The following is an 18,711-nucleotide window of genomic DNA, read 5'->3' as shown; positions in this document are numbered from 1 at the left end:
ATTTTCATACGATAGTGGTTAAGTTGGTCATTTCTGCCACGTGTTCTTGTGCTAGGTGGTGCCAGCCACCTCCTGCACAACTCTCTGCGCTGTCCCCTTCTAAGAAGGAAGGGGGAAAAAATGCAAGAAAAAGATCGCGCCAGGGGTGTGGGGTTCAATCCGTGCTCGAAAGATGAATAGAACGCACTTTTTGAAACTTGCGTCGAGACTATGTACACCGCTTTTTCCATGGCATGCGCGTTCAACGCAACCGGAACAGATAACATGTGGCGCAAAAAAGGAAAAATATTAATAATAAAACAAAGAAGCCAGACTCATGTTCTATTTTGCACAGTTCACCCAGACCGCGCGCGCGGACAGTATGAAGGCGGTTTCTTGGCACTTAAATTAATATTCGCGTTTTCATAATGATACTATACTTGTAGTACATATTACGCGTAAAAGCATAGGTGTCAGTCTCACGGAGGTCGGAAGAGAGAGGGGAAAAAAAAAAAAAAGCCGACGGAGCGGCTTGGCAGCGCACGCGAGTAGATGGCGCCGCGGTAGTAACGCGCCCGATTGCTGGCGATGACTCTGCGCCATTTTATCGCTTAGTAATGCGGTGGTCGGCAATTTTTGCCTTTGACGCGGGGTCTCAGCGCAGGCGAAGGTTACAGTAGAGGTGAACCCGTTGCGGGCGTACACGCGTACGTACGCCGTTGAACGCGAGAGAAAAACTGCGTTGAAAACGACGAGGAAGTGTCCGACGGGCAAGCACGTTCCAAGGTCCATGCCGTGATAAAAAGCAGATCTGCTGTACGATTTTTGCCAGCTCATCGTGGACGAGCAACACCCGTTGCTCCCTGATCGATCTGGATCATCGCACGTGCTGGATCCTTTTTCTCAGATTGAGTGAACGGTGTGTGTGTGTGTGTATTTTCGCGAGTCATCGACCTGTCACCATGTTACTACGGCTGTCGTAGCAGACGAGTTCTGCTAACTCGCGATGTCGTCTGCCTCGCGTCCCAAGGTGTTGCTCCGCGTCGCTGGGATTCCGGAAACGATCAAACCGTGGCCGTACCCCTCATCGGATGATGATGATGAAGATGAGGATGATGTGGAAGGGATCATCTATAACAGTGTCACGCGGCGACCCGTGTGTATCGTGAGAAAAGTATGGCCAGGTAAACATTGCATTGCGGGCGTTTGGTCCCGTCAGAGTTGTTTTCAATTCGAGAAACTATATTGTTTTTAAGAATAGTTTTTTTCTTTTCTTTTTTGTAGCGTGAAGTTAGGCATCATGTGATAGTGTAACTTGGGCGTCGTCCACAAAGTGTGGGTTCCTTCGAGGGATGGGAAGATAAGGGAGAGGTTCGCGATAACGAAAGCCTGGACACGCGTAGAATGATTTTTGGCGTCGTAGAGTGGTATTGGATAGGCCTTTTAGCAGCATAAGGATATTCCAGTTGGGATGTGTGCAGGAGAAAAGATGTGACATTTGCGTGGCTGATTATACAGTAGTGCCGATCGCTTATCCGTAACGCCTCGGTACCCTTCTTTTTATCGTCTGGGTAGAATGCGAGCAGTTTCTTGTTCCAGCAGAAGGTTTGTAGATTGTGAACTCTCCGATATCAACGCGAAGGCTGGAAAAACTGTCACGTGGTTTGGAGAGCTGACGCTCGGTAATGGATTCGTTGCAGTGTTGCCAAATTTGGGGGAAAGTCGCTAAATTTAGCGGATTTCGGGGTCTGTTTAGAGACAAAATTTTGTATTTGGGATTAGCGGATTTTTTTTGTGACTTTCTGACATGTTCAGCGACTTTTTAGCGACACAAATATTCCTTCACGAAGTCAGGAAGAATCGTTATTTGCCTGTCACATTTCAGTGGCATTCAATAATATGAAATCTCGCCACTTTTCGCTGGCCTGAGGTCTGGGGCGGATTGGGGGGGGGGGGGGGGCGCCTCCCTCCCATACGGGGTTGTGTTCCCTACGTAAAAACCCTATCTCCTGGACGATGCTGCGCCGCAAAGCACGAAATTTCCTTAAGACCGCCCCCCTCCCAATGACAGATCCTTAAATCCGCCCCTGCCTGAGGTGCTCACCCAGCCTACTGTAACTATCGAACTTTGTGTTGCGGTGCCCCCTCCCCTGTACTGGAGTCTTATCGCTGTTAATCTCTGAGAAATGAGTGGGACAGGAAGCTTATCAACAGAAATAGCGAACAGAAATTCTTCGGGGACAATGCCAACTCCAGCAAGCGCCAAGACCCGGTGACCGTTGATACATTTCCACACAAGTGAATCACAATGACACTGGTTCTGACACATCTTCATAATGACACATCGTTATCATTACTCGACGTCCAGATACGGATAACGAATTTCGGATAACTGGATAAAAAAAAAAACGTTACCCAAGTTTGTTCACGGTCACACGGAGTGGGTCACGCGAGTTAAGGATAAGCGAGACACGACTTTAAACGAGTGATTTTGAAACGTAATACAAGAAGCTCTCTGGAAGCGATCAGTACGCAGAAAACGGAAGATTTTCTATTCGTGAGATTAGGTTCGGCACCAACGGAGCAGAGTCCAGTCGTGGACACGTGTAGGGTTGCCACCTTTCGGAGTGCAAAATACCGGCTGAGGGAGAGGAGGTGGAATAGATGGGAAGGAGGAAAGGCTCGTGGGAAAGGGAAAGTTGGTGAGTAACGTTCTAGCTGGCTCGACACAACCACCAACAGCCTTGCACGACCACTGCTCTTGTCCCCAGCGAACACAAGACTTAATGAATAACAATGACAATAATAATAATAACGATGAATAATAATAATAATGAATAACTAAGAAAACGACTGGTGACTGCGGAGTGTGGTCTGTGCTCCAGATTTTTTCGAGCTGTAGTGAAGTGTTGAAGGGAAAACCCCGTAAAAGCCCTTATGAAAGGTCTTGAGCCACAAATACCGGCAGAAGGCTGCCGGTATCACCTTCCAACCGGCAGAGGAAGCAAATAACCGGCCGTGCCCGGTATAATACCGGCCTGGTGGCAACCCTAGACACGGGTCAAACAAGCTCTCTGTAAGATCTCTAATGAGCGTTAAAGATAGCACAAAAGGAGCAGACACAGATAGGTTATATTGGTGACATAGGTTAACTGCTTGCTGCTTGTAAACCCAGAGCAAGTTATGCATGTCACAGGGAACGCTATATAATTTTCACTCTGCTAGTAAAATTTCAGCGAAACAGCTCGGGGCAGCGTCTGGTGGGAAGTAATCCCCAAATTTGTCGAGGAACAGCGATATATGTTCCCGACTGATTGCTATGTAGCCAACCTCTTTTGTTTCATACACAGTGTTGCGCGCATGCAACATAGTTAGAGCCAGAAGTTTTAGGGTTTTACCTGATTCTTCCCCGAATTTCCACCCCGATCTGAAGGTTGCCTCTTTAGGGTGAAACCCGATTTTTACCTGGCAAATTGCCCTCACTGGGATGTCTGCAGGAAGGTACTAATTTACTTGTTTGGCAGAAAAATTCAGTTACATCACCGTCTGTACCAAACTACCGCAGTTAGTTTGAGCAACTGAGTCGGATTTCACCACGAATTTAGCATACTGGAAGTTTTTTCACCCGAATTCGCACGAATTTAGTGCGCATGTTTATTTACCCGATTTTTAGCCCCCCGAATTTAGAAAAAAATATTTCCCGAAATTTTCTGGCTCTAAACATAGCTTAGCCACCGTACTTGATGAGAAAACGCGCAGTTTGTGGCAACTTCAACGCAGTGTTGCCCGTAATTTTCAATCTAAATTTTCTAAAAAAAAAACCTACGAGGGCAATTGTGACGAAAATTGCGACATAAAGAGTAGAGTGACGGCTCGGGTTATCGAACGGACAAAATTTTCCGAGATTGCAGCTCTGCCGCTTTTAAAGTAGCTTTAATATGTGCCTAGCTTCGAATATAGTGTTGTGTTTGATTAACCGTTTTTCTTCAACCCAGTGAGCAGCGTCCCCTACCCTGTGGAGCTGACGGTGGCGGAGGACCGTGCGGACAACAGCAGCGACACTGGCGTCTCGTCCATGTGTTCCGAACGTGTGCCCTCCATCACCGATGATCATGTGAGCAGCCATTGTTGTGGCGTTACACGTCTTAAAGGGGTGCAGGAGGCCTTCCAAAAAATTTTCGGATTAGGACGTTTCCCTGAAAAAAATAGCATCAACATGGTCCGCGCCTTCACCCTTAGGATGAGGGGGATGATGCCACATCACCGATGACTGCATAAGGAGAACTCGTTCTGGTTCGCCGGTACAGTGGGGGTCGGCACCTTGTCCCTTTGCCGTCGTAAACCCGTTTTGCCAGTTCTCCCGGAGAATTGGGGATAGAAGGAGCGGCCGAATCATTACCGAGCCAGGAGAAAGGCCTTTTCGGAACCCCGAACAGCCGAGTAGCAGACGACAGCGGAGTAGCAGACAACATTTCTCTAGACCAATCAGCGGGCGTTCTCCTTATAGCATCAGCGGTTCAAGGCAGATCACAGGCTGGTACTGCACTTCACCACCGTTGCGCACGGTCGCTTTCTGCGGCGTATTTTAAATTCAATTTCTGCGATAATTACGACTCTGTAGTGTGTAAATTACTTCGCACGGTGCATCTTACCGGCCTACCTAACAGTTTTATAGGAAGAAAACTGGGTGTTAAAAATGACTTCTGCGCTACTCTAAGCCAGTTTCTATACACGCATGAAGTCTCGCACACTCGTATTGTTTCAAAGGCGCTGTTTTCACGACCGTACCGTTGTAGGTTGCACACTGCCGTATCTCGGATTGACACTATTAAAAGAGCCTTTGTTATCACCGTTTCCTCGGTTGGGCAAGTATTATCGGATAAGGCTGCAGAGTGGCAACTGTTTCTGAACGGGGGCCAAGATGCCCCGTGCGTTATCTGTGGATGGGTGCGGCGTTAGGTTTAATAAATGGAAGTAACATCTCACGACGGGGAAGAACAAATTTTTGCCTTCGTTCATCTCTTGGAAGTGACGGTCTCTTAGAACATGACCTAGACAAAACGTGTACCATTCTATCGATATTGTCATCGACAACGGAACAGGACAAATTGTCTCTCCGGAAAATGCCATCGTTATCAAATTAAAGTAATCAATTAACAACAACAGCTTTCTACGAGCTGTGCTGGCAAGGGAAAACATACAAGGGAGATGTTTCATTGACTGTAGTACTTGTCTTCCAGCTGCGTTCATGTCGCATTTGACCGTAGTGAATTCCTTAATGACCTTACGGTATTATTTAGGAGCGTTTGATGCACACCGATACATCAGTGGTATACGTACCAGCCAGTTTCGAAATGAATTAATTTTCCTTTGCGGTGGCCTGGAAGTATGTGGCATTTCTTACAGTAGGGTACATTTATGCTGTGGAATAACCTGACTGAACGAGCGTGACTTGAATCTCACGCAAGTCGTCAACATTTCAGAGTCTGGGATGATCTAGATGGGAACAGAGACAAGTATGGGATGGGGATGGTACAGCTCCGTTCAACCTTAATAATAACGCCGGGAAAAAATGTGATCTCGTTCCCGGGCACAGTTACAGCAGCCCTTGGGGCCATGGGGAAATGTTAATTGAACAACATTATTTTGTTAGTTTAACGCACGGGTTTTGTTCACTTAGCATTCCCCCCAGTGCCTCAAGGGTGGCTGTTATCACACTGGGAAATGAGACCAAGTTGTTTTTTTTTTCTCTCAGTATTATTATTAAGGCGGACCGGAGCTCTACTCGAACCAGCGAACGAAGATTTGTTTTGAAAAAAACGTGCAACAACCAAACAACACGAAAACGGGAGATCGGATCGAAAAACGACGTTAGTTTTGGGTTAATGAGGTCAGCTGAAGAAGGGGGTATGAGTCCTGTGTTGTACTGATGGTTAAACAACGGTCAACGATCTCGACGGACGAAAATATGTTTATTGAGTTCCGAGGTTGCAGATTTTGTTCTGCACATTTCCGACGTGCTCCCTTACAGCCATTGAGGCACTTTTTTGTTTGGACAGTGTACAAGGCACCACTGTGGAAAGCAGTGTGGTAGATTTTTTTAAGGGCTCTCATACCCGTGAACAGAACAAATGACATTATCATCAAATGCCATTTAGGTCCTGCCTATCTACTATGGTCATGCCACACGTCAATTTGTACAGACATTGAACCCCATGATGTTGATGACGCCCTGTCCACTAAACTAAAATTTATACCCGTTTAGAAACTTACAGGTTATTAAACAGGTCGCAAATGTAATATTCACAAATTCAACAATAGTAACTTTACTTTCATGCGGATAAGCTATAATATGCCTTACTGAGGCTGTCACGTGAAAGCTATTTGCCAACCGCCACCCAATTCAAAACAAACGATGCATCTTTTGCATCGAGCCTAACGTGACTGTACTCGTGCAACATTAAATTATGAAGTAATTACGAAGTAATTTGTGGTGCACTGTGCAAAATTGTTTTATGCAAGAATAAAACTATTACCGTATTTTCACGCGTATAAGCCGCACTGCAGATAAGCCGCAGGACGCGTTTTTATGAATGTTTTGAAAATTTTCTGGCAGATAAGCCGCACTCGCAGATAAGCCGCGGGCAATACGAGACGACTCCTATGTGCGACAAAGGAGACCTTAGAGTAATGCCACAAACCCTGTGGTCCATACCCCGGGATCGGCACAACAATGTGTGTGTGTACAACAAAGGAGGTCAGTTCTAGAGTTCTACCAAGATCGGATTGTGCCCTTGTTGGGCGCTTTTCATGTATTGATGGGTCAGTGGTCTTCCAGAAGGCATGAATCACTGTCACCACTTTCGTTGAAGCTGCATGGGGCAATCTACTCGAATGTGGACCCACCCCTGTTAGGCGCCGTTCGTGCATCAGCAGGGCAGTGCTATTCCAAAGACACTGTCGACTCTTTCGTTAAAATCAGTGTATGGGGAAAATACCTGACAAAAAAAGTCATCAGATAAGCCGCACCGGTGGATAAGCCGCACAGCGCCCATGAGGAAAAAAAATCGCGCATAAGCTGCGGCTAATACGCGTGAAATTACGGTACTTCACGCAGACCATGGGAGCCAGAGTAGGCATTTCGTCTGCGAATGAGATGAGTTAATCTCATTAAGCAGAAACTGTCGTTGAGACAAATGTCATTATAAATCTCTCCATGTGGCACTGCACAAATGACATTAAACGGGTTGTGAAACCACTTCCAAACTTTTGAAGAAATAACATTGTAAACGAGACAATTGATGTTCTGAGGCTGGAACACATAGAAAGGACAAATACATACAAAGCCTCAGAGTGCCTAAGAAAGTAATGATGAAAAAGGTGGAAGTCACCGAAAAGGTTAGCCAGCTTGTGGAACTCGAACCCACATCTTCTGGATTACCGTCTGGTAATCCAGGAGGTGCGGGTTGGAGTCCTACAGCTGGCCAACCTTTCCAGTGACTTGCATCTTTCAACGTTGTAGGTATTCATTATGTCTCACTAAACACGCGTATCGAAACACCTATGTTTCTGCGATCGTTCCGCGTTACGAAGCTAGCACTCCAAAGCCCTCGCCCTTTGAGAGCGCCTTTGTCACTCTCCTTGCCCATTTTTGGAGTGGCATTTTGTCGCGAAAAAAAAGAAAGAAAAAGAAGTGCATACTTTTCTGATTTCGTGTGACGACATAGGAGGTTTGTAAAGCGAGCTGGCCACCGGAGAGAACAGCCTTCGTTATGGTGACCTTCAGGTACCTTGGGCAAGCATGCACAGATGAAACGTCACTTCCGGTTTGTTTGCAGACGCCACTCAGCACTGCTCCGCAGCCGCTGTGAACGGTGCCTTTAAAACATGCTCAAATGGGGAATGTCAGATTTTGCCTGTCGAATCCACGGAATACGCCGTACGAAATGGAGCCGTACGTTCTGTGGGTTTGCTTATGGCTTCTCAACCCCTTTAAAGTAGCGCAGAAGTCATTTTTAACACCCTGTATTCTTTCTATAAAACTGTTAAGTATAGGCTAGTAAGATGCACCGTGCGAAGTAATTCACACCGCAGGGTCACAATTATCGCGGAAATTGACTTTAAAGTACGCCGCAAAAGGTGACCGTGCGCAACGGCGGTGAATAGCAGTACCAGCCCACAATCTGCCTGGAACCTTGCGCTGATGCTATAAGGAGAACGCTCTCTGATTGGTCTAGAGGAATGTTGTCTGCTACTCCTCTGTCGTCTGATAACTCGGCTGTTCGGGGTTCTGATAAAGCCTTTCTCCTGGCTCGGTAATGATTCGGCCGATCCTTCTATCCCCAATTCTTCGTGAGAAGTGGCAGAACTGGCTTAAGGCGGCAAAGGGACAAGGCGCTTACCCTCACTGACCGGCGAACCAGAACGAGTTCTCCTTATAACGTCGTCGGTGACGTGTCATCATACCTCCTCATCCTCGTTATAGCTGGAGATGTGAGTTAAGGGTGAAGGCGCAAAACAAATTGCACGCACTAAAACCTTTCACGCTATTCGGTATAATGACGCACACACTTTCATCAGATGTCGTAATCTGAAATTTTTTTGGATAGCCCTCTGTACTCCTTTGAGACATAAGGGATTTAGCACTTGCAATGTCATTTTTCGTGTCAGCGTGGCAGGGGTGTTAGTGCAGATAGTATCACAGGACACAAGAACTGAACACTGTACTTTACTGAACTGAATTGTACTGTACTATACTGTACTGTACTGTACTGACTGAACTTTGTACCTACTTAGCCCAACGATCTACGCTTCTAAGCTCCAGTGTGGTAGAACACATTTTTGCAATGACGAACATCTGGCTGGCCGTGGATTATGGTGAAGCTATTTGCAAACTTGCGGTGTGCAGAGGGGGTGAGGTAACTTGTGGGCACTAGTTCAGTGAAAGAATGCCGTGCGAGCTTGCTTCATTTTTGCGAAAATCTGTCGACCCTCTCGTAATGATTTAAAGGCACACGTAACTTATCTATACCCACAGGAGTGGTTGGACTCTGGGTCGGAGGCATCGTCCCACACCAGCGGTGACGTGGACAGCTACCATTTCCCCGGGGCTCAAAAGAAGTACAAGCTATATGGGCGCAAACCTTGTTTCGCAACGGTACGTCTGAGCCGAATTTTCTTTCTGGCGTTCCCCATTTAATATCCCTTTGTAGGCACAGAGAAAGAACTATAGGAGATGAAGCTTCAGTCTCTCCAACGACCAGAAAAAGTCAATGAAGTCAGCACGCGGAAAAATGACCAGGCTGCAACCCCTCCTGCTGGCTGACGTGTAATCCGGTGTGCTAGAAATAGTACACAATAGTACACGTCACAAGTATGGGATGTGGATGGGGATGGTACAGCTCCGTTCAACCTTAAGAATAACACTGAAAAAAAAAAAAGTGATTAAACACATTTTTCAGCCGTGTAAGTGTCAGCAGTGTCAGTCGCGTCCGGTCAGGTTTAACCCGCAAAAATGTCGCGGGTCGATTCAAATCCTCACGTAATTTCGGGACATGCGGAATATTCCGCGAAAAACACGATTCTGAGGGAAACAGCACGCCGCGCAAGACACGGTCAATTCCGTGAAATTTTGCGTAGTCGCGGAGAGCTAGGGGTTCCCCATATATAATGTGGTGGAAAGTGCTGCATCAAGAGCGCGGTCTTCCGCACGGAAGCGCGGCAGGACACTCCGCGCCTGCGCCCTGCCCCTTTTCCCACTCTCTCCCGCGTTGACATTTTTCTGGTTGCTGGCTCGCGCGGCAAGTTGTATCTCCTACCCTTCTCTCTCCGTGCTCGTAGGTGACACCCTAGCTAGTGAATTGATCACTTCCAAACAGGGCGAAGCAGAAGTCCTCGCACCCTTTGGCTCCTACCCGTCAGTATTTCCGAGCCGGCAGCCCAGCCACCATTCCAGCGCCCGCAGGCACAGCCACAACAGCACGAGTTCGTCCAACAGCTGCAGCAGCCTGGACTCCGAGGACGGGCACCCCCTGAATGGCTTCCTCGGTACGGACAAGGCGAGCCTTCCCTCTCCGATCCACAGCCTACGGCCTCAGGCCCCCCGTCCCCTCTACGCCCTGCAGCACAACGAGCCACTGAAGATATCCCCTCCCAGACTGGCCTATCAGCATGGTAAGAGTCGGCAGCTTTCTTTTACATTTAAAGCACATGAACGATCTCAAACAATAATACTCCGTAATACTCTGTGTATTATTACGGAGCTATTTGTGTGCCATGGAAGGATATACAGGGTGTCCCAGAAAACGTGTCATTGAATTATAATAAAAAAACTACACCACCTAGAGTCATGCGGTCAACGGCATTTGTTCTTACTGGGTTTTTGCCATCTCCTCATGTGAATGTCGTGCAACGCAAGTTTAATTATGTAAATTTTTGCGAGCTTAAGTCGGAAATTTGCCTAGTAAAGGTCACTTTTTTACCCCACCAATGTGAAGAGCGTGTCTAATTTACTCAAATTAATGCTAATTGACAGGGACATTCAGGAGCTATCCCATCGGAAAAAATAGCCGAACATCATCCTCTACGGAGGTCGCACAGAAGAGCGCACGATGAATTTTTCAGCGCAATCTTTGTCAGTCCGACGAAAGGAGGTTGGAAACCCAGCCCATCCTGGCATCGCAGAAGGAGATAACGCAGGGATGGCTTATCACGTCCGACTTTCGCTGGGATAATGCTTTCCCTCTCCCAATTTTAGGAACTGTTACTTTTTCTACTATCACTCTGTCGGCTGGCTTCGGAACCTCCTTTCGTCGCACTGCCACCGATTGCGCTCAAAAAGACATCGCGCGTTATGGTCCGGTGCTCCGAAAAGCATGATATTCGGCTATTTTTTTTCGATGGGATAGCTCGTGAATATCACTGTGAATTATCATGAATTTGACTGAATTCGGCACGCTCTTCATATTGGTGGGGTAAAAAAGTGACCTTTACTTGGCAAATTTCCGAGTTCAGTTCGCAAATATTTACATAATTAAACTTGGAGTACATGACATTCACATTAGGAGGTGGCAAAAACCTAAGAAGAACAAATGCCGTTGACCGCATGATTCTAGGTGGCGTAGTCTTTTTATTATAATTCAATGACACGTTTTCTGGGACACCCTGTATATAGATATAGGATATATAGGTTATATATATATATGAGCGAGAGGAAAGGGGACACAGCGACGGATTTGAGGTGTTAATAGAATACAAACAAAGGTTTATTTTACGTAATTAAAACATTATTTAGGAAATGGGGAAGTGTCGACGTTTTGGAGGGAAGAATAAAGTTGTTGTTGTTGTTGTTATCTGCAATTTGCACCCCGAATCGAAGGTTGCCTCTTTAGGGTGAAACCGGATATTTTACCCGGCAAACTGTGCCCTCAAGGAGACGTCTATAGGAATGCTCGCTAACCTGTTTGGCGGCAAATGCAGTTATGTCACCGTTTGTACAAAACCAGTACAGTGGGTTTGAGTAACTGAGCCCGACTTATCCCTGAATTTAGCTTACTGAAAGTTTTTCCCACCCGAATTTACGCGTATTTATAGCACATTTTTATACCTGACTTTTACCCCCGAATTCAGAAAGAGATATGTCTCGAAAACTTCAGGCTCTATGCATTATTTATTAGATGCGTATATGTCTCTGCATGTGTCATGCTCTGATACATATATATTTGACTGTACTCCCAAACGTCTGTATTGGCATGAACATGGGGGTGGGAATAAATGTAGTCTGTACAACAACCTAAAACAATAACAACAACCGATGCAAAGTGACACATGTAATGATGAGGGACTGTGCAAAAGTTGAATACGGCAATTACAATAACTGTAAATGAAAAACGTCCTAGCAACATAACTATGAAACGGGGACATGAAACTGTTTGCAAAATAGATCATGATCGCCACATTTGATCACGACAGATAAAGCAACAATGTGGTCAATCAATCAATAACTGTGGTTGAAAGATCCTTCCGATCAGTGGGAGTGGAACAAGAGGAGTACCTGATCGAAGAATGGCAGTTGACGAAAATGTACGAGTTCCTCAACAGAAAAAAAAAAAAAAAACGTCAACAACGAAAAAGCAAAAATTTGGTGCTGGAGAAATTTCATACCGTTGTGCTCGTTGTTGCGAGTTCGTTTGTATCACCCGCTACATTAAAGTGCCAGTATGGACTAAATCTCGTGCCTTCAGAATCCAACCTTACTGCAACCTTATTGTCTTACTTTACACTCCTGCAAAATATTTTGGCTCTGGGTGACGCGAGAGCTTGAGGAAATAAATTTTTATCTCTGGGAACTGGCGACGTCGCGTTATGATCCGACGGAACGCCCGGCCCTCCTCTCATCTGGCAACAGTGTTGCCCTCGCGTCTTCCAGGGGTCTCACTTTTTGCACTCCGTGAGCGGAGCCCCACGCGACATACCATCCCGCCGCTCTGACCTTGGAGAAATCACAGAGGAGGAAGAAGACATCTCTCCCATTTCGCGTATAGAATTCTTGAGGCACCTTCTTTTCATGGACTCAAAAAATAAATGCTGTTTTCTGACTCTGGAGTGTCACGTTAAAGGGGCTATGAAATTCCCCGAACCCCCATACTTTTTTTCGATGGAAACTGTTCTTCCCGCAGAGAAACTAATATGCCACAAATTTTTCCGGACGAAATCGCTCCACTCTGCGAGGAGCGCGCGCTGGAAATGTCTCTTCCGCGTTCCTCCTCTCTCGCGCATATTTCCCTGCCGATGGTGTAACTGTACGGACCGCACTTCGGTTCCCCGTTACGTCACCGGTGTTGCACAATGGCAAGTAATGCCGCGAGCTCGCGCTGTGGCTGCCGCCACTGCCGAAATCTGCCTATCGGGCGAAAGCTGCTGTCATGGAGATTTCCACTCCCGATGAACGCATACGCGGGATCCTACGGCGCATGCTCCTGGCGGGATTCCTCAACTCGGCAACACGTCACGATGACGTGTTGCTGAGCCGGCCGTGGTCGCGTCAAGTTGCCCGTTGTGTCTCCGCTCGGCAGCTCGTCACGGCGCGGCGCCAGCTGTCCTCCCTTCGCCGCTCCGTTTAAATTCGCTCCCGAGAAATCCGCTCGCGCGACGAAAGTAAAATTTCGGTTCTAGACTCAGAAAAATGTCTTCTTTCGAACGAAACGAAGAAATAAATCGTTTCATAGTCCCTTTAACAAAGTATAGCACAATTGATCCTTCCCCGCAGGCATGGCCATACAGCACAACCACTCTTACTCCGCCGCCGAGGACGTTGTAGGGACGAGCAGCCACTCTGTGTCGAGCGATGGCGAGCAGAGGGGGAGGAGCATGGACGACAGCGCGGAAGAGCGTGCCCGGGCATCAAGGGACGAGAAACGAGCTCGTGCGCTCGCCCTGCCCATCAGCACTGAGGACATCATTAATCTCCCAATTGAAGAGTTCAATGAGAAGCTGGCCAAGTTTGAACTGACGGACGCGCAGCTGGCCCTCATTCGAGACATACGGCGACGCGGGAAGAACAAGGTACCGTATTTTCACGCGTATTAGCCGCGGCTTATGCGCGATTTTTTTTTCTCACGGGCGCCCTGCGGCTTATCCACCGGTGCGGCTTATCTGATGACTATTTTTTCCTGGTATTTTCCCCATACGCCAATTTTAACGAAAGGGCCGACAGTGTCTCTGGAACAGCACTGCCCTGCCGATGCACGAACAGTACGTAACAGGGACGGGTCCACATTCGAGTAGATTGATCTTCCTGGTGCATTCCCCTAAGCAGCCTTTACGAAAGTGGTGGCAGTGATTCACGTCTTCTGGAAGATCACTGACCCATCAGCCCACGAAAAACACCCGACATGGGCACAATCCGATCTTGGTAGAACTCCAGAACTGACCTCCTCTGTTGTACACTGTGCCGATCCCGGAGTATGGACCACAGGGTTTATGGCCTTCTCTATGGTCTCCTTTGTCGCACAAATCAGTCGTCTCATATTGCCTGCGGCTTATCTGCGGGTGCAGCTTATCTGCCAGAAAATTTTCAAAACGTCCCAAAAAACGCGTCCTGCGGCTTATACGCGTGAAATTACGGTACGTACGTCATCCGAGGGACGTCTCCGGGACGGACAAGTGCCCGTCGAGGTGTTAGTTGAGTTCAGAATTTAAAATGTGTTTCTCGTTCCTTCTCTACTTCATATTTAGACCCTGAAGTTTTCGGGTTTTATATTTTTCCAAATTCGGGGGGGTAGAAATCGGGTCGATAAATTGGCGTCGAAAATTCGCGCAAATTCGGGCAGAAAAATTACCATCAAACTGAGTTCGAGGGGAAATCGGGCATTATTGTCGAATAAACATTCACTGTACCGTTTATCCAGAGTGCCAGAAGTAAGGGTCAGTCGCGTATTTTGTGAGAAACTAGTACGTCAACGCCTTGAGGTGCCTAGCCTAGGTGCAGTTTTGCAGGTAGAAATCGGGTTTAACCCTAGATAGGTGAACCTCAATTCGGCGTGCAAATTCGGGGGAAAAATCGGGTTTAGCCCTAAAACATCAGGGTCTATTCATATTTCAGTGTTGTTCACTTGGAGCAATGAGCCGTTATTTATGGGTAGCTACATTTACTTTTTACTATTTACTACTTACTTTTTTAGCATCTGTTTCTTTTTCTTTTGCTACACGCGGGGTGGCGCAGGGGGACGCGCTATTTAGGTCAGCCCTCGTTTAACGATGTACCCCGTATAACGATGGAATTCGCGATTACCGTCAATATCGTTATACGCGGGTTTCACTGTAAATATGAAGAGCACATACGTATAAATTCAATGCCTACATATTTTTTCCCTGGCTATCGTAGTGCAGTCCTTTTAGTCAGTGTTTTGTGGCCGTTAACACTTATATCGACCCGGGAAGGAAATGGACGTCGGGACGGTTCCGCTCGTGTCACACCTAGGGTTGCCACCGGGCCGGTATTATACCGGCACGGCCGGTTATTTGCTCGCTCTGCCGGTTGCCGGTAGGAAGGTGATACCGGCAGCCTTTTGCTGGTATTTGTGGCTCAAGACCTTCCGCAGGGGCTTTTGCGAGATTTCCTCTTCAACATTCCACAACAGCTTGAAAAAAATTTGGAGCACAGACCCAACTCCACAGTCACCAGCCGCTTTTCTTAGTTATTCATCATCATTATTATTATCATTGTTATTCATCAAGTCTTGTATTCGGAGGGGACAAGATCAGTGGTTCTGCAAAGCTATTGGCGGTTGTGTCGAGCCAGCAAGAAGTGCTTAGGCCAGGGTGTGAATGTGCTAACATCTGTGCTTTGTGAGATTGATACAGCAGAAGGCATGGTCGAAAGCAAAATTACACGATATATTGCATTATAAACACAATACCAACTCAGAAATACTGTTCCATTTTCTCCATAGTACTCACTTAAAGGAATTGTCGATTTATGAATCCCTCGATTTACGAACGATTTTTCGGGGAACCGAGGGTGTTCATAAATCGGGGGTTGACTGTATTCTTCGATTTTCATCTTGTTATAATCTTTTTCTGTCTGCTGGTCTTTTTTTTTTTTCCTTGTTTTTTTTTTTTTTTAGTGTATGTTTGTTGTTTGACGTACAGTGCCAGTGTGTTCCATACGTGCTCACTCCCTCGTGTAATGGCCTAAAGGCCCCCTTGATGGATCAATCAATCAATAAATAAATAATAATAATACACACACACTTTCCGCAGGTGGCAGCCCAGAACTGCCGCAAGCGCAAGCTGGACCAGATCTGCTCCCTGCAGCAAGACGTGGAGCTCCTGCACCTGGAGAGGCAGGAACTGGAGGTCAGGCACGAGTCCCTGCAGACGACGCGGAACACCGCCCTAGACAAGTACAGCAGGCTCTGCCAGCTGCTCTCCAAGAGTTGCGAAGACTTCGGCGACCTGCGCCTGCCCGCCAACGGCACGACAAACTGTGTGTCCGTTTCTTCCGCGGTGAACGGTGGTGTGGCCCGTTCGGGAGAGGATGAAGTGAAAGGGGCAAAGGCCAAGCGCAGGCTGCAGGAACAGTGAGAGAGAAGGTCACGGCCAATGGAACGTGCTGCTCAAGTGACGCCCCCCGAGGCTGTTGTGTTGTTAACGCCTCGAAGAAGGATATCCGAGACTTGCGTGGAGCTACAATTTTTTTTATTTTTTTAAATATTATGAGCAGTTACGTTGTTCCTTCTTTTTCTTTTTCTTTTTTTAACTCCGTTAAAGCACGAGCATTGTGTTGGCTTCAAGCCTGAATTGCTTAGCCGGAGCCGAAGCCAAAGCCTTATTGAAGCCGACGTGTAGTCAAGTTTGAAGCCGATTCGAGTCAGAAGTTAAGCCATATATCAGCCATCAGAGAGTGTCTTTAAAAGTGCAATTCTTTTCTTCTTTTATTTTTTCTTGCTGAAAAGGCTCTGATGCATATGTTTTTGCCAACGTGCAGACGACACTGGGTTTGAAGTTTGAAGCCGTGCGAGATACAGTGAAGTGTTGATAGTGAAAGTGTTTTTTTTTGTTTTTGTTTTTTTCCCTCTCGATTTTCATGAGTGTCTGTTGGTCATTGTATACGAGCCCAAACATAGAACGACGAGGACAAATGAACTATGGTCTGATCTCGTACCCGCGTTTGTGTCACGCTGCAGGACAGTTTGTTGCAAGGATTTCCACCGTGCGCACGTTTAATGCCTGCAGAGTTAATTTAAGCCTCAACGGTTGTTGTCTGTTTAAACTTTTTGGGCATTTAAACGAGCATCAGCTTAGGCATGATGGATTTTGTGACTTAAATGACGTGCCTTCCTTATTTCTGGCGGCATATGGCTGCCCTGTATATTTTCACATCTGTACAAACTCATCACTAGACTAGGGGAGTTTTTTTTTTTTTTTACGTATCGAATTTCATTTTGGGGCAGCGAGGTATGCTTCGAGGGATTCGTTTTTGGGTGTTGCCTTTGCGGTAAAATAAAAGCGTATTTTTTTGCGGGTGTGGAGGGTAGGGAGAGTTGAGAAAATGATTTTATGGTTCTGAAGCAAGCTGTACATTATTTATTCATAGCCATCACACTGGACTGAACCCTTTTGACTTAAAATAATTTGCGCTAATAAAATATATTAGTGGACACGTGCGCCTCTGTGCATCAGTGTTTGCAGACACATTGTACTTGCCAGTCAGGAAAGTTATGTTTGGGACGAGTAAGGCGACCCGCCTTAATCCTGGCCTTTAAATATGAATATAATGAAACATGTCCCTCAATGTGCCTTTGCCTGAGGCCCCGCACACCCCTAGCACCGTCCCTGATTCCTACCACCGGTTGGGGTGGGACGGGTGGGGTGAGGGACGCATATAATTATTTTTTGCGAGAGTGCTAATTTTCGTAGGTGCTAAAGAGCTGGCCATTGAGTAACGCTCTGAGGGATTGTGCGTCCTGGGCCGACTTCTAAGGGAGCTGTGCCGACGCATGTCTGACAGCATCTGAGGAAAACCCCAGACAGCACACCCGGCACCGGGATTCGAGCCCGGGTACCTCCCAGTCTCGACGTGACATATGCCCAGCACGCTAACCACTGAGCCATGCGAGCTGGTGAAACGGGTCTGTAGTAGCGCTTTTGTGTCTCCGTTTTTGGCCAATGCTGCCGAAATTAGCGAGGGGATTCAAAAGGCACATCACGTGCTTTCCACCCGCGAGTCGCGCGATAGTGTCGTAAAGCGAGCTTCTCCTAAAGCACGCAGGCGTTACGTGAAGCCGACTTGCGGAATGGTGATGCGTAATGTTGCCAGAAGTTGTCCGGATACGTTCCCACCACGTGTTCTGATCGTTGTTTTCCTGAGCCAGTGCTATGTCCCACAGCTTGGCAGCTTATCAAAGTCAAAACAGAGATAAGGTTCCGGGCCGTGTAACCCCCTTTATTCTTATCTTCTCCACCACTGCCCAAAGGGAGAGCCATTGCGCAACATGATGTAAGGGGAGTTCGTGGTGAGGATCCTCGACTCGTTCGTATCATCCGTAAAGGCAAGATAACACGTTCGTATCATATCCGAACGCTAAATAGGCATTCTGGCCGGGACAGGAAAAGAATTCGTATCATCCCGAAATTTGTATCGTCCGTGATCGTATCATTGAGTGAGAATGAGAGACAATACCCGTTGAAAGTCATTCTACGTTTAAAAAAAAAAAAACCTGAAACGTGCACGTGTGCTGAAATATCCATAGCCAAACTTTGAAACGCAAATGAGGCGAACCGAAACCGAAACCACGGTGATCTGAAGCGCAGGGAGCACAGCGCTCATTACCCGTCAAAGGGGTCACGTGCTCTGGGGTGATGGAGATGATTGGAGTAGGTGCTGACCTGCTGGAGAAATCAACCACTTTCCGACCCCGATAAGCCTCTGTTGGCGAAGGTCATTCATCATCACAGATCATCATAAGTCGGCTCATTTGCATATCGAAATTCGGCTATGCATATTTCAATGCACGTGCGCGTTTCAGGATTTTTTTAAAAAATGGAATGGATTTGAATGAGGATTGTCTCCCATTTTGCTATCCCGCTTTTGCCCGAAATTCCGTAATAAAAGAGTAAATAATGAAATTTAGACAATTCGTCACCTTGTAGTTCATACTCTCTACGAGTACATGCCCGCTGGCCGTGTTACTCAACTGCAAAAGCGACATCTATGCTGGTAACAAAATG

At 46.9% G+C, this 18,711-nt stretch overlaps 1 protein-coding gene across 3 annotated transcripts in view; it reads left to right on the top strand.

The window, feature by feature from the left end:
- Positions 1 to 17,143, top strand: part of LOC135386335 (endoplasmic reticulum membrane sensor NFE2L1-like) — a 70,064-nt gene extending 52,921 nt beyond the window's left edge. For all 3 annotated transcript variants that reach the window (XM_064616184.1, XM_064616183.1, XM_064616182.1), the window contains 5 exons: positions 3,975 to 4,093; positions 9,017 to 9,136; positions 9,858 to 10,152; positions 13,247 to 13,542; positions 15,742 to 17,143. In XM_064616184.1, coding sequence (XP_064472254.1) covers positions 3,975 to 4,093; positions 9,017 to 9,136; positions 9,858 to 10,152; positions 13,247 to 13,542; positions 15,742 to 16,065 — 1,154 coding nt within the window. In that variant the 3' untranslated portion in view covers positions 16,066 to 17,143. The remainder of the gene's footprint in view (positions 1 to 3,974; positions 4,094 to 9,016; positions 9,137 to 9,857; positions 10,153 to 13,246; positions 13,543 to 15,741) is intronic.
- Positions 17,144 to 18,711: the final 1,568 nt, after the last annotated feature.

The sequence above is a fragment of the Ornithodoros turicata genome, chromosome 2, assembly GCF_037126465.1.
Source record: "Ornithodoros turicata isolate Travis chromosome 2, ASM3712646v1, whole genome shotgun sequence".
In the NCBI taxonomy this organism is placed as follows: Eukaryota; Metazoa; Arthropoda; class Arachnida; order Ixodida; family Argasidae; genus Ornithodoros; species Ornithodoros turicata.
This window is presented reverse-complemented; position numbering and strand designations above follow the sequence as displayed.